The sequence below is a fragment of the Salarias fasciatus genome, chromosome 20 (genome assembly GCF_902148845.1).
Source record: "Salarias fasciatus chromosome 20, fSalaFa1.1, whole genome shotgun sequence".
NCBI classification, from domain to species: Eukaryota; Metazoa; Chordata; class Actinopteri; order Blenniiformes; family Blenniidae; genus Salarias; species Salarias fasciatus.
This window is the reverse complement of record NC_043764.1, coordinates 18,453,765-18,469,509: the sequence shown is the minus strand read 5'-3', so window position 1 is coordinate 18,469,509 and position 15,745 is coordinate 18,453,765. Positions and strand designations below refer to the sequence as shown.

General features: G+C 44.9%; 1 protein-coding gene across 1 annotated transcript; it reads left to right on the top strand.

The window, feature by feature from the left end:
* Positions 1–5,112: 5,112 nt before the first annotated feature.
* LOC115408534 (cytosolic sulfotransferase 3-like) lies at positions 5,113–15,745 on the top strand. Its single transcript, XM_030119353.1, has 7 exons — positions 5,113–5,254; positions 6,286–6,402; positions 13,649–13,749; positions 14,958–15,084; positions 15,185–15,282; positions 15,386–15,560; positions 15,633–15,745. The coding sequence occupies exons 1-7, from the start codon at positions 5,116–5,118 to the stop codon at positions 15,743–15,745; spliced, it is 870 nt and encodes a 289-aa protein (XP_029975213.1). The 5' UTR covers positions 5,113–5,115.

Sequence of the window (15,745 nt, the reverse complement as noted above, 5' to 3'; positions counted from 1 at the left end):
AAGCACTCCAGTTTGAACTTATAACTGAAAAAAAAAAAAAAAAGTTTTTCTGGTTTATGAATAACCTTTTGAAAGTACTGGTTTTTGTGCATGTGAATGTGTGTCAGGACGCTGTCTGCCAGCCTCGACTGTTGTCCGTCTTGACCTGCTTTCTGTCTATTTCTCCCATTCTTAAACCCCTTTCCCACTGGCCAAAAAACCCGTTTAAACCCGCTAATAATTGGCTCCTCATGGCAGTGTGAAAAGATTTAACCGGAATTTAGACCCGGGTCTTTCAACCCTGTAGTCGACCCGGGATTTTACCGGGTCGCCTTTCTAACGGCTTTGAGTGGGAGGGATACATCCGGGAACTTACATGATGACGTCGACACAGCGTGGCTAGTTCGCGCGCTAGTTGTTGTTTCTGGACACAGCGTGAGATATCCTTTGTCAAGATGACCCAGCATTGGCAAGATAGCGAGATCAGAGAGCTTCTCTTGATCCGTGGGGAAGAGGAAATTCGTCCACACGTAACGGGGACTGTGTTCCGCTGCATTGTTTTCTTTCGTTTTGCTCTGCCGCGCTGATGATGTCATCAACGTGGGACACCATCAGCGCGGGAAAACGCAGCGACGCGGCTCGCCAGCAGGCAGTTAGACCCGGGTCTGCAGGCCATGGGAAAGGAGTCTAGAAGCCAATTGTTAGCGGGTCAGAAACACGGTTCAACCCGCCAACAATCGGCTTGGGAAAGGGGTATTAATGTCTGTGTCCGTCCCTGTTTCGCTTGTTTGTCTCATGTCACTCTTTCAGTTGTTCAATTGACCCATCATGTCTTGTCTCCTCCCCCTTCCTAATATATTTAGTCCTGTTTCTCCCGTCTGTGTCGGGTCATCTGAGGCCCTGATCTGTGTCTGACATGTTGTTTATCTGTTTGTATGATTGGAGTGTCAGCTCCTTCTGGGCTCATCTAGATTTTGGACTCTTTTTCCAACTTTGACTCCAGCTTGGAATACCCTCCCTTCTGAGATGTCTGCCTGAATAAAACCTGCTCTGAATTGGCTCCACTCTGCTTTTAATCAGTTGGGAGCAGTGTCTTGTGACTCTGAACTGGATAAAACAGTATTTAAAACAAATGGATAAGCTACCGATGTGTGACCAAAAAGTAAAAAAAAAAAAAAATTAAAACTGCAATTGAGAGAAAACATTTTTCAGAAAGTACGTTGGACCATTTGCAATTTTCAGTAACTTCACTATTAAAGTAGATTATGTGACTTCATCACCATTATTGGTCTATGTGTGGTTATAATAGACTAAATAAAGATAACACTTTTTTTTTTTTAATTGCAAAGGACGTCAGTTTCCAGAACAGATGAATTCTGTTCTGATCTTTCTTATGCAGTGCGTTGGTATTGGTCAAGTGAACACCCAAGTGCTTATAAAGGTCCACAAGCTTAATGTTCATGCTCTGAATGTTCACTGGTGAGGGTGAAGTGTGTCTGGTCCTGCTAAAATCCACCACCATTTTCTTGGTTTTCGCCGTGTTGATCTGACGCCGTTCAGAAGGCACCCGTTCATCATGAAGGTCATAGGGAGTGAGCCTGTGTTGAGGTTTGTTTGGTAATCAATGCTAAAATACCAAAGGATGGATTATGGAAGGTAATTGATCATGTTGAGTAAATTAACTAAATTATTTATTGGAGTAAATTCTCATTTACTAATTAATAATTAGAGATAATTGTGAGATACTAATCACGATCAATTACAGGGTGATACATTGTTTAAGGTGAAACGCAAAAGTAATTTGTCCAAAATCAAGTATTCATTGGAATAAATTATTATGTGTTCATTAATGTCAGGTAATCAGTTATTCTGGAATGAGTAAATCACAGAGAAATTCAATCTTTAACTGATTTATTGGGCTTATTGATCAATCAATAATGGCACAAATGACTAATTCACTGAAAACTGGACACGTTACAGAAAATCAGTTGTAAAATATTACAATTATGAATCAAAGAAATTCTGATTCATCATTTTTGGATTTTGGGCACCACCTTGAAGACAAGGCTAATTAGCAGAGTCCAGTTTCAAAAGAGGGAACACATTATTTGAACTTATTGTTAATCTTCAGAATAAAGAGCTTTATTTAAATTGGCATGGAAGCGGGAGAATGGCACAAGCTGCTTCAACCATAAACTTGTGACAAACACACCAAAAATCACCGTGAATCGCCCAGTTCAATTAATGAGCATTTGGCACAGTATGTGTGTGTTTGTGTGCATGTGTGTGTCCTCCTGGAGAAGGTGGGGTGAGCAGTCAGACTGGCTCCTCTCCTTTGCGCTGCTCAATGGGTCAAAGAGCAGATGAAGAGAAGGAGGAAACTGAGGAGGAACACGAGGAGGAGGTAAAGTATTAAGTTAAACAGGGGGGTTGGCTCTCTCCGCGGGAAGCTTCCCTGCCTTTTCTTAAAGTGATGGTGTGGTCCGAGTGTGTGCGCATGCGGGTGGACCCGTACGCTGGGATGCGTGCTTCAGTTTACATGCCTCTTTTAAAAAAAACCCCCAGGATTAGTCAAAGACAGAGAAAAAGCAAAAACCCCATTCAGCCCGACACAGAACTCTTCTCACACAGGCTCGTCTCTGCAGGCCGGAGGAGAGAGGAGGACGGTGCAGAAGCTAGCTGCGTTAACGCGTGTTCAGCATCGGAAAGTAACGGTCAAATCAACTATGAGTAGTAGAACAATCTTTACATTTTCAAGTTCAACAATCACAGACATTTAATAATCACTTAATTAAACTGTCTAATGCATTATCCTGACACTCACCCGTAACGACTTGGTGTGGCGTCTCTGTGGCGAGCCCACAGTGAACGTGGGCTTTGGCCACTCGATATGACTGGCCCCTGATGATGGTGCTTTCCCTCCCAGTTCATTAGTGCCCGGCCATCTTTAGGACTGTCTTCCATCTGTTGATGAATGTGGGCAATGGAGGTCGGTAGTGGGCAGGTGGGTGAACTCGGTGTGTGGGGTTTGTGTGTGGGTGGCATGGAGTCGGGTGGTGGTGGAGGTCTTGTGTATCGTTTTATTTCTGCATTTTTCTGTTTTTGACTTGTGTTTTAACTTGTAAAGCACGTTGCTATGATTGTGTTTGAAAAGTGCTTTAAGATAAAACTTGACTTGAGATAAGCTCTTCATAACTTGGTTTGACAGTGTAGAGATCTAGATTGCTGTGCTATATAAGTGTCAGATTATGCAACATTGTAGGACCACATAAAAACTTGGTTTTACATTCCCTTGATTAGAGAGAGAGAGGTCAGGAAAGAAAGGGAGGAGTTACAGTTTGAAACACACTCTCAAAATGCCTTTATTGTTTGTCACAACAGAAGAGGGCTGTCAAAGGGAAATATTTTTGGTCAGTGTAAACCTGCAGCCCACAAAGCCAGAGAGAAATCAATCGGAGTCCAAAGGTGACTGAACACTAAAAAGGTATGTTTGATATTCCTCCACTCAGAGCACTTTGCTGTTCTGTGAAACGCTTAACAGGTTTTAATTCCTGTCAATTGTTTCTAATTGTTGATGCCACACAAACTGTTGAGAATGTTTTTATCAAAGGTTTTTGTAATGCACAGCAGAGCAAAGTAACTGTAAACATTATAGATCATTGATGTACATTTTGACCACACTTTGAGCTTTTTGCTGCTGCAGAAACTCAGAAACTGTCCAGCAGGACATTTTACATCACTAACTGATTTCAATATTTACTCTTCTTTTTACACAATGAAAAAACTGAAGTTCATCACTTCAGTACTTGTATATTTCAGATGATTTCATATTGCTTTACGCAGAAAGTTGGCAAAGGTCAAGGCCGTTTTCTTCTCATCAGGCCTTTGAAACAGTGATTTATGCTCTTATCACATCTTGGCTCGATTAGTGCTTGGTTGCACTTGTTTGTACTTTGTCTTGGAGACCGTCAGTCTCTCTGGTTCAGAACGCTGCAGCTTAACTAGTAACTGGAAAACATAAAAGGGGACAAATCTCCTCTCCTTTCACAATTCGTTTTATATTTCTTTAATTTGTTGTTAAGTCTTTGAATGGTCTCGCCCCGTCTCACCTCTTTGAGCTACTTCACTCCTACGCTCGTGCTCGGTGCCTGAGGTCAGCTGATCAGCTGCTCCTGGAGGCACCGAGGTCCAAACAGAAGCTCAGAGGGGACAGAACTTTTCTGTTGCTGCTCTGAATTTATGAAATGAGCTACCATAGCATGTCAGACAAGAGCCTCTATTGTCCACTTGTGAAACTAACCTTGAGACACATTGTTTTAATCCATGGCTTTTAGCTCAGCTTGAGACTATATGCTCTTGTATTATTTGTTGTTGTCGCTATATCATGTTGTTTTATTGCTGTTTTTTTTTAAATTGTATTTTACAGGGTTTTTTTTTTACTCATGACACCTCATATTATTAGATTCAGGTGACCCTGAAAAGGACAAACAGGTTAAAAAATGGATGGATAGAGGGATGGTTTTATTTCATCCCTGCTGACAGCCAGAAGGCGGTGCTGAAAGCACGAAATGTTCCCTTTGCGCATGTGCATTTCGAGTATGCATACCAACAATGTCCCTTGTGACTCCTGGGTGACTCTAGAAAGGTAATATGTTCAGATGTCACCACAGGCTCACTTCCTCTTTTCTACTCATGCATTTGCATGCCATTGAAGATTGCAGAACCAGCCAACATGGTTTATACTTCATCACTGGTAGCCTGGCTGGTTACTCCCACCTTCCTTTAAGGTTAAGGGTGCTGGTGGAGACAGCGTTAGTGCACTCTCCTCCTGGCTTACTGGTTGTTACAATAAGGTATAGTGTTAGCTTAGCTGTTGCTTGGGAAGACCACGGTTGGTCTTCCCACGAGCACACTGGTATCGCTCCCAGCCATTCAGCAGTATGATTGCTGTTAGCTGCAGCTGCTCCTGGTGTAGGCCGCACTGGGCTCCCTTTCCCAGGCAATCGATGTGCCGGCTTATCGACAGAGGAGGAGGCAGCTGCCGCGCTTTGGTTCAGTGGTCGTTGTTTAAGTGTTTCAGAAAAAAGGTTGAGCTGAGATTCATTCCACTTTGTTTTACATTTCTCTTTGAAGAAGATGGATGCAATTCCTCGACCAGAGCTGTTTGATTTCAACGGAATCTCAATGATCAAAGTGTTCACAGCGAACTGGGAGAACATTCAAAACTTTCAGGCCAGACCGGATGACATCCTCATCGCCACATATCCTAAAGCAGGTCAGTCCTGAAACCTGAGTCACTGCATGACATCTCATACAACAAGTATGGGATTATGTAACTTTGTGGGATCAATAATAAAAAAAAAAATCTGTTGTACTGTATTGGGACACTTTTTACAAAAGCTATGAGAATATTACATTTTCTTTTTTTATAGTTCTCTGTAGAGTTTCGGATTGGTTTGTGAGTTATCAGGTATAGTGAAAGGTGAGAATAAGGTGTTGTTCCTCTATGTTTCAATGATGAAGTAAAACACACCACTGCAGGTATGTATTGGATGATTAATAAGCTGTAAGGTATGCTCGATCATTTTTATGGAAAGCCGACTGAATGTTAAAGGTCTAATACAGGATTTTCTCGAAAAGACGAAGCCAAACGTCTGTTACTCACTTTTTGAACAACACGTATGCGCCAGACCATCCGCCCGGCTCTCCTGCTTCTCCCAGGAAACGCGGAAGTGTACGAGCGCGATCTCCTCTTCCCCGGACGTGCACGGCTCTGTTTACAGTTTCTGCGATCGGCCTCGCTCATACATAAAGTTTGTTTTCCGAAACAGTTTCAGTTTCATTATGTCAGACTCGCCATTGGTAAGTACGACCTCAGAAGCTCACCGGCTACATAAACACTCTGAATGCGCATGCGCAAAAGGGAGAAGCTTATTGGGAGCGAGCACGTGGAACCGCCTTACAAAACCAGCTCGTCAGAATGATTGACAAACGGACCCACCAATTATTTAGGTGATCCACCCGGAAATCAAAATCCTGTATTATACCTTTAAATTCAGCCTATCAAAATTATAGATTGTTCAAAAAATGTGTTGAGCTGAAGAGATGATCTTCTGTTCACATGTGAATCTGTTGGGTGTCAAACATGGGACTTTGTATTATTAAGTGAGAGTGTTAGGTCCAATACTACTGTTGTTTCTTGAATTGAATGTGTGACAGGAAATTATTTCATTTTGGTAAATACTGGATCTTTTCAACAGCCTGACCTGAAATGATCTCTCTCTCTCTCTCTCTCTCTCTCTCTAGGCACTACATGGGTTTCCAACATCCTTGATTTACTGTACTTTGGTCAGAGAGAGAAAGCCATCCCAATTTATGAGAGAGTACCTTTCATGGAGATTTCTCTTGCAGGCTTTGATTCAGGTAGACGACCTGGCTATCCAACTTTACACAAGTCTTGTGTTCATATATATATATATATATATATATATATATATATGAGGCGGACCGTGCATTTCACACTAAGGCCTTCAGAACAGATCCGCCTGAACCAATGCACCTCTCAGTAACTATATTATGTCTATAAAAAAAAAAAATCTTATTTTGCAGATATGCATATAAAGAGTTGTTGCACAGCAGATAGATACTTGTGCAGCCAGAATAAATGCCTCTGCTGAAGTGCACAATTCTCCTACTACATCTGTGCACATACAAGCATTAACAATTTAATAAAACAGCAATATGATTTAGGAGAAGAGGACCATTTTACTCACCAAAATCCAGATTATTTGTAAACAAAATCCATCCTCATTTCCTTACTTAAAAAGAGTTCAATTGTTCTATCATATAGATTATACTCAGTTCCATAAAGCCAGGGCTGAAAGTCGAGCTTGTCCTGTGGTATTTCTGGCGTAAGTTTTATTTCTCTTCAGGTCTTCTTCTTCTTCCTTGGAATAATTGCAGTAGGCGACCAACAACTTAGGTGCATACCGCCACCTACTGTATCTCTTGGTGAATGTAAATCAGAAGATATGCTGTTGAGGAAAGCTAAACTTGAACTGAATGAAATTCTAGATAAAAAAACTCAATTCCTGATCCAACGACTCCGTTTAGAGAACTTTGAGCATAGTAATAAATCTGGAAGATTCCTGGCGAATCAGTTAAAAACAAACAAGGAGAAAAACACGATTTCAGCTGTTAAAGACTCAGAAGGAAACACCAGCCATGACCCGGACAAGATCAATAATATCTTTAGAGATTTCTATCAAGGATTATACCGATCACAAATAGACACAACAGATGAGGAAATTAATACTTTTTTTAATGATATTAACCTTCCAAAATTGAAAGATGAAAATAGAATAGTGTTGGATTCTCCTCTTTCACTGGATGAACTCCATAAATCTCTGCAGGATATGCCCAACAATAAAGCTCCAGGTCCAGATGGCTATCCAGCAGAATTCTATAAAGAATTCTGGACCATGTTGGCTCCCACTTTTCATAAAATGGTGATGGAAATAAAAAATAAACGAACAGTACCCTCAAATATGAACTTAGCCAAAATAACTTTAATACTTAAACCAGGGAAAGACCCCACACTTCCGTCCAGTTATCGTCCTATTTCATTAATAAATGTAGATCTCAAAATAATCAGCAAAGCCCTATCCAGAAGAATAGAAAAGGTAACCCCGCTCATAATACATCCTGACCAAACAGGGTTCATTAAAGGTAGACACTCATCCAATAACATGCGCAGATTAATTAATATAATAGATTACGCTACAATACACAATCTGGAATCCATAATTATCTCTTTAGATGCTGAAAAAGCTTTTGATCGAGTAAATTGGAAATTTCTATTTGGAATATTAACCAAATTTGGGTTTGGAACGTCTTTCATAGATTGGATTAAAATCTTATATAACAACCCAGCTGCATGTGTGAAGACTAACGAGCAGACTTCTCCAAGCTTCTGTCTGCAGCGAGGAACCAGACAGGGCTGTCCACTCTCTCCCTCACTGTTTGCCATCTTTATCGAACCTCTGGCAGCTGCTATAAGACAAAATAAAGACATCAGAGGGATCCTGGCTAACAATAAGATAGAACATAAAATAAGTCTTTATGCAGATGATGTATTGCTTTTCCTGCAGAACTCTCCATCTTCTATCTCCCAGACAATCACACTTATTGACAAATTTTCACTAATATCTGACTATTCTATCAACTGGTCTAAGACTACAGCCATGCCTATAAACTGTGATTTACAAAGTATACCCAATGCTACAATCCAGTCTGGAAACATTAGATATTTAGGCATAAACATTTCTCCAAGGATATCAGAACTTTTAAAACTAAATTACGTTCCGTTACTGAAATCAACAGAGGATGACCTCTTACGGTGGAGACGCTTACCTATATCTCTTATGGGGAGGGTTGCCACCATTAAAATGATGACTTTACCTAAGGTTAACTATTTATTTTCAATGATACCAACCAAACCATCGTCTGGCTGGTTCAAATCACTGGACTCATACATATCTAAATTTCTCTGGAAAAATAAACCATCACGTATCAGTTTAAAGACGCTACAACAGACTAAAGACAGAGGTGGACTAGACTTGCCTAACTTCAGTAATTACTTTATAGCCAGCAAGCTGCAATATATCTCCAAATGGCTTAAACCGAACAATTTAGATGAGCCATGGCTGGATGTAGAGCAAGCATTATGTGAGGATCTAGTTATCTCTGACCTGCCATTCATCAGTCCCACCATCAAATCCCATCGGTGTTTTAAAAGTGTCAACATCAGCTCCTCTTTAATGGCTTGGTGGGACTTTCTAAAGCTAACCAAATCTTCTCTGATCCCGTGTAAACTCACACCCATCTGGAACAACCCGGACATCGTGCAAAACAAAAAGATGATCAACTTCACTCAGTGGAGAAATAAAGGAATCAGCCAGCTTGAACATATCATTGAAAATGGCAACTTTCTATCATTCAATACTCTCATCTCACAATATGGAATCAGCAGCACAGCATTTTTAGAATATCATCAACTTAAATCTATCATAGGCAAAAAGTATACCTTTAATCAATTGCAGGGACAGCTACCTCTCGGGGTCGAAGAATTCTTAAACCTCAGTTCCCCAAAGTTGCTATCAAAGATATATAAAATATTATCAAAGGTAGAAGATGAAATCTTCCTTCCAACCTTAAAATGGGAGGCTGACTTATCTAACAACTTTGACCAAAATGCGTGGTCACAAATATGTTTAAATACTTTCAAAATGACAAAGAATTCAAATATACAACTAATACAATTCAAAATTCTGCATAGAATTCATTACACAGGACGAAGGATGTTCCAGATGGGTCTATCACAATCTGATATCTGTTCACATTGCAATGATAACATGACTGACAACTACCTCCATGCCTTGTGGTCCTGCACACCAGTGCAGAGGTTCTGGCTTCAGGTGTGTGAAGACCTGTCAACATGGTTCACATGCAATATCCCTGCAACTCCCACACTGTGCCTTTTAGGTGATCTGGGTGAAATTAACATGTCGATAAACTCTGTCTACATGGTTCTCACCATCTTGTGCATCGCAAAGAAAACTATCCTTGTAAATTGGAAATCCAGAAATAATCTGAGTAACGGGCAGTTTAAGAATCTTCTATTAGATCATATCAGCTTGGAGATGATGTCTGTCTGTTCAGAGGATCAATCAGCTGAATCTGGTTCCCTCTGGTCCCCTGTGATCAGCTCCATCACTTAATGTAAGGGGAAGATGAGGGCCTCTCCACTTTGAGGGTCGGTTGTTGGTGGGGGGGCCTGATGGCTGCAGGTGGTTGGCACTGTCTTGGGGTCGGGATCTGGGCAGCTTCGCTGGGGGCTGTCTTCGTGTTTGGTTTGGATTGGGGGTGGGGGGGCCGCCGGTTGTTGGGGCTGTCTGGCGGCGGTGGGGCGGGGGCCCCGGGGGGCCGGGGTCGGCGGGTGCCGGTTCATGTCCGGGCGGCCGGGGTGTCCTGGGGCGGGTGTGGCTGGGGGCCCTGGGCCCTGGTGCCTGGGGGCTCTCTCCTTCCGTGAGGGTGAGGGGGTCGACCTGGCTGGGGGGGCCGGTCGGCTCGGGCGTGCTGCCGCGGCCTGGGTCGGTGCACGCCCTGGTGTCTGGTTGCTGCCCCGGAATCCAGGGCATCGGGGTGGGTGGTTGTGGTGGCAGGGGACAGGGGGGTGGGGTGGATGGGTGGGGGGTGGCGGGGGAGGTGGGTGGGTGGTGGGGGACAGGGTGGGGTGGATGGGGGTGTAGATAGGGGGGTGGTGGGCTGTGGGGGTTAGGGGGTTGGGGAAGGTGCGTGTACGTGTATGTGTATATGTGTGTGGGTGTGTATGTGTGAGTATGTATATATGTTGTTGTATGTGTGGGTATTTATGTAGGTGTATGTGAGTGTGTGGGTGTGTATCTGGATATGTTTGTGTATGACTATGTATGTATGTGTGTGTGGGTATGTATCTGTGAGCGGGGTATGTATGTGTGTGAGGGTGTGTATCTGTAAGTATGTATGTATGTCTGTACGTGTGTGTATATGTGTGGGCGACTGGAGCTATGTATGAGAGAGTGCGGTGTCCTGTGGGGGGTGGCCCCGGTGGGCCTGGGGTCGGTGGGCCCTGGGTCTGGGTCCTTCTGCTGCCCCCTGTCTGTCCTCACCTTCACTCCTCCTGATGCATGATGGGTGTGTGCTTCTTGGGTCGGTGGTTCTCTGGCCATGGTCGCTGTCCGCCCTGGTCCTGGGGGGGGGGGGGGGTGGCGCTCCTGGCCCTGTCCTTCATCGGGGGGCTCCTGGGTGACGGGGGTGCTGCGGCTCCCCGGACCCCCCTCTCCCCCCCCGCTCTCATGCACACACACGTAGGGCTTTGGGAGGCGGGCTTATCAAGTTGGGTGTGGTGGAGGGGGCCATCTAAGTGGCCCCAATCACTGCACCCTTCAGTGGCTCGCCTCTCAGTCTTAATTGCACTTAGTCATCTAACACGACCAAATACATACAAACACACACATCGGGGGGTCTTGGCGCGCTGTGTCGGGGGTGGGGCTGTTCAGGTGGATGAGACTGCTCGTTTGGCCTCACTCGCGGCACGGTGTGGTTACTGACCCTCAAATTTTAATCGCAAACAACATATACTCCCATCAACACTCAAGAGACGGAGGGGGGGGAGGGAGGGCAATGGGGTCTTCTGCGCCCCCGTTTCCAGATTCCTTCTGGTGGGGGGTGGGGCGGGGGGGGCTGTTGTTTTCCCCACAGGCCGGGGGTTTGGAGCGGCTGTGGTTTGGGGGGCTGCTGGCTCAGGGGGGTGCATACCTGTCTGCGGCGGGGGGTGGGTGGGTGGGGGCGGCAGTTGTGGGTGGCGGGGGGTTCTGGATGTGGGGTTCGGTGTTCCCTTGCCTTCCGGGGTGTCTCCCACAGGATGTGACAGTTGGATGACGCGGGAATGTGAGTGTGTTTGGGGTAGGATGGACTGTGTGTGTGTGTGTGTGTGTGTGTGTGTGCGTGTGTGTGTGTATGTGCGTGTGCGTGCGCGTGCTTGTTAGCGTGTGCGTGAGAGGGTGTGAGTGTGTTGGAATGTGAGTGTGTGTGTGTGTGCGTTTGGTTTAGGGATGAGTGGTTGTGTGTGTGCGTGTGTGTGTGTCAGTATGAGTGAGTGGGTATGAGTGTTGGGTTGGGGCGGGGGGGGGTGAGGCGGGAGAGGACAGGGGGTGGGAGGGGGGGGGCGGGCGGGGGACGGGCGGGGGGGTGGGTTCCGGGTGGGGGTGGTGGGTGGGGGGTGGGGTGGGGTGGGGGGGGGTGGGGGGTGGGGGGGGGGGGGGGGGGTGGGGGGGTGGGGGGGGGGGGGGGTGGGGGTGGGGTGGGGTGTGGGGGGTGGGGGTGGGGGGGGGTGGGGGTGGGGTGGGGTGGGGGGGGGGGGGTGATGCCCTGGATCTCGGGGTGCGTGGCCGGAGCGCTGGGGGGTGTACTGGCCCGGGGTGGGTCGCCGCCCGTGTGGGCTGGTTCTCCCGGGTGGGTCATAGCCCTTCGCCTGGGTGGGGGGTTGGCTCCTGGGCTCTTGGGCCTTGGCTCTCGGCCCTGCCTGCCCCGGGCGTCCGGCGCCCGGGGTGGACCGGCTCCTGCCGGTCATGGCTCCGCGGGGCCCGGGCCCCGGGACTGCCGGGGTCCCCGGCCGGGGCTTTCCTCTGCCCCGTTTCTGGACTGGAGCGTGGGCGTCTGCCTGGGGGGGCGGCTTGGATCCGGGCTCTGTGATGTCCGCCGGCTGTCTGGGCTCTGAGGGCCTCTCTGGCCTGCTTCTGGCCTTCTCAGAGGTCAGAGGTCATATATGCATGATCACTATCACCATCACTGTCACCATCATATTCACATGATCACGTTGATCTTTAATCACTCTTTACACACTGGGTTACCTTGTCTTCTTGTGGTGGTTAGACTAATGGTGATCTGTAGCAGACCTCTCTTGATGCACGCCCCGAGTTTACTACTAGTTACGACTAGCTATATTCAAAAAAAAAAAAAAAAAAAATACGGTTTGTGGTGTCCTTGCATTTCCCTCCTCCCCTACACCTCCTTTTATTTTTGTGGCCTGGTCTGTTCACTAATATGGTTTGGAAAAAAATGGGGGGGAAAAAAAAAAAAATGTATGTATGGTTCTGTAATTTTCTGTGTTGGTTGTCGGCTCTGTTTTGGTGTTGTCTAGATTGGGGGTTTGGGATTGTTCTAGGTTGCGTGTGGTGCGTCGACAACACTGTCTTGTATTGTGACTTTGTACATAGGTTGTGCCCCCCCCCCCCCCCCCCCCCCCCCCCCCCCCCCGTTCTCCCTCTCTTTATCTTTCTCTCTTTCTGTCCCTGCTCTCTGAGCGTTTCCGTCCCGGTCCTGTCCGGTAGCCATGCCGGATGCCAGCTTTAAATAAAGGCAGCAGCAGGAGGAGACTCAGTCTCATCCTGCTGCTAATATTAAAATCTGTTCGGATAGTAAAAGGCTACAATCATACAATATTGAACGCCCCAGCTACCGAACAGGACAAGGGAAAAAAAAAAAAAAAAAAAAAAAAAAAAAAAGAAGATATGCTGTTGTTAGTGTACGCTAGCTAGAAGGCGCTGAGTCGCCAACTCGAAATCTGATTGGTTGAAGCAACTGTCTGATTGACGCTTCACTTTACTTCACTGCGCCATCAGGAACGGACTGCGAAGGCCTCAGGCAGATTTCTTTGACCCTAGCAACAGATGATGCCTGAAATCTGATTGGTTAAATGATTTAATATGAAAAAAACATGTCTGGAAGCAGCGCAACCACGGGAAAACTATGAAAGGAACTGGAACATACCGTTTGGAATTATTTATTAATTATTTATGGACAAAATATAATTTACATCAGTCTGTAATTCAGATACTTTTTAGGCCAGCAGAGAAGGCCTTGCAGGCCCTGACGGCCCACCACTGATATATATATATATATATATATATATATATATATATATATATATATATATATATATATATATATATATATATATAACTTTGCCTTTTCTGAAATGACATTTCTTTTTTTCATCACAGTAAATTAAAATAAGTGTTTTACCAGAAAATGGGTTTTGTTGATGCTTTTTTATTTGTTCACTCAGGGACAGATTTTTTGGACAAGCTGCCCACCTCCCCTCGACTCATTAAAACTCATCTTCCTGTCCAGTTTGTGCCAAAGTCATTTTGGGAGCAAAAATCCAGGGTATGATGTTGTGTGATGTTTGTTATATCTTAGTACAATCACAACAAGCTAAGTTCACAGATGATACAGTTTCAGGAAAAAGTGAAATTGTAAGGCAATTTTGGTCTCCTTTGTCCTTAAAATGTATGTGTGTCTCTTTACTTGTGTTGTCACTTGCAAATTCAACACTCTTCACCAAAATCAGAGGTCCTCAAAGTGTGTTAGGATGTGCCTCCTTCACTCCTCCATTCTCACAATATCTGTAGTGAATTATGTTTCAGTTCAATCCATTACTTTTACTAGATTGTTTTTGCTGATGCCGTTGCAGCTCCATATGGCTCTTTGCACCCATCAGACAAGGCCTTCCCCACATTTTGAGTACCACTGCTGTGGGAGGAGGCAGAATACTGGTCAATACAAAGTAATCAAAGAGAATATATACACACGACTTAGAAAACTAAAATCCACATCGTTCAACAGCAGAAGGAAGTGAGAGCTCTCTGCCTCTCTGTGGATTCAGCAGCATGGATGGAGTACATCCCTGTTTAGGTTTTAGTCTCTTTTATTGGAGTTTGTGGGCGACAAACGAAAACCACTGGAGTGTTCCCATGCGTCCCCCCAGCCTATGCCCTCCAAAAATGCTGCAGTCTGCCCGACAGCACAAAACCTGCAATCCCTTATCGGCTTGTCATCTGCCCAACATCTGCAATAAACTGCCTGATGTCTCCCGATGTTCATCTGTCTGCTGCTTCCTCCTGGAGTGACTTTCCTTTAAAGCTTCTGCTTGCACTCGGAGAGAGATGGGTAGAGACAGTCAACAATCATCTACAGGTGATTTCAATTATCTCTCCCCACACCTCTCCCTGCAGCCATCTCTACAACCTTTCTCCACCCTGCATCCGAGTTTCAACCACGCCCCGCTACCACATGAAACAAAATAACACATGAGGGAAACATGCAAACTCCACACAGAAAGACTCATATTGGGCCTCGAACTAGGGAACTCCTCATGATGAGGTGAGAGTACTAAGCAGATTGTACGACCCAAGTCATTCTGAAATCCCCTTTATTTTCTAATGCTGATTTCTGTGAACATCCCATTGTGTGTATGACAACCCGTATTCTGTTGAACTTTTGTTTTGTTTTTAGACATTCTCTACTTTTCACATTCATTGTGAATGTTTGTTTATTGTTGACTGCATTTTTCTTTCTTTTCTTTTTCAATCTAGATAGTCTACATTGCCCGCAATGCAAAAGACAATGTTGTGTCTTATTTCCACTTTGATCGCATGAACAAGGGTCATCCAGAGCCTGGAGATTGGAGCAGCTACCTTCAGAGATTCAAGCAAGGAAAGAGTATGTCTTAAATATGAACATGAAGTTAATGTAACAAAGTATCACATTGATATTACATCCTGCTTACGCATGACTTCAATGTATTATTCTGTGGTGTCAGTGGTGTTTGGATCCTGGTACGATCATGTGAACAACTGGTGGAAGAAGAAACAGACTTATTCAAGTCTGCACTACATGTTCTTTGAAGACATGGTTGAGGTAACTCAGCTGTTTGTTTTTCTATCCTTGTTTTGACTGGTTCCCTACATCCAACATGTACCTTGTTGTGAACCAATGACAACACTGAACCATGTGCTTTCAGGACACAGGACGAGAAATAGACAAACTCTGCTCCTTTCTTGGTTTGACTCCTTCAGTTGAGGAAAAGACGAGAATCGTAGGAGAAGTTCACTTTGACAAAATGAAGAACGACGAGATGGCTAACTACTCAAAAATCCCTGTCTTTGATTTCAAAGTTTCTCCCTTCATGAGAAAAGGTATGATTAACTTCAATTAGATACATGAATTCAGCAGCACAAAGACCTGACTGAGTCTCTGTGGTTCTGCAGGAAAAGTCGGTGACTGGAAGAATCACTTCACTGTGGCTCAGAATGAAGAGTTTGATGAAGACTACAAGACAAAGATGAATGAGCCCACTCTCCAGTTTCGGACTGAAATTTGA

What these genes read in the sequence shown, in the direction of transcription:
- LOC115408534 (XM_030119353.1), top strand. Translation starts at nt 5,116, where the DNA reads ATGGATGCAATTCCTCGACCAGAGCTGTTTGATTTCAACGGAATCTCA. An exon ending in TCTTGCAGGCTTTGATTCAG is followed by an intron (nt 6,403 to 13,648) that starts GTAGACGACCTG and finishes TTGTTCACTCAG; the next exon opens with GGACAGATTTTTTGGACAAG. An exon ending in GAGATTCAAGCAAGGAAAGA is followed by an intron (nt 15,085 to 15,184) that starts GTATGTCTTAAA and finishes CTGTGGTGTCAG; the next exon opens with TGGTGTTTGGATCCTGGTAC.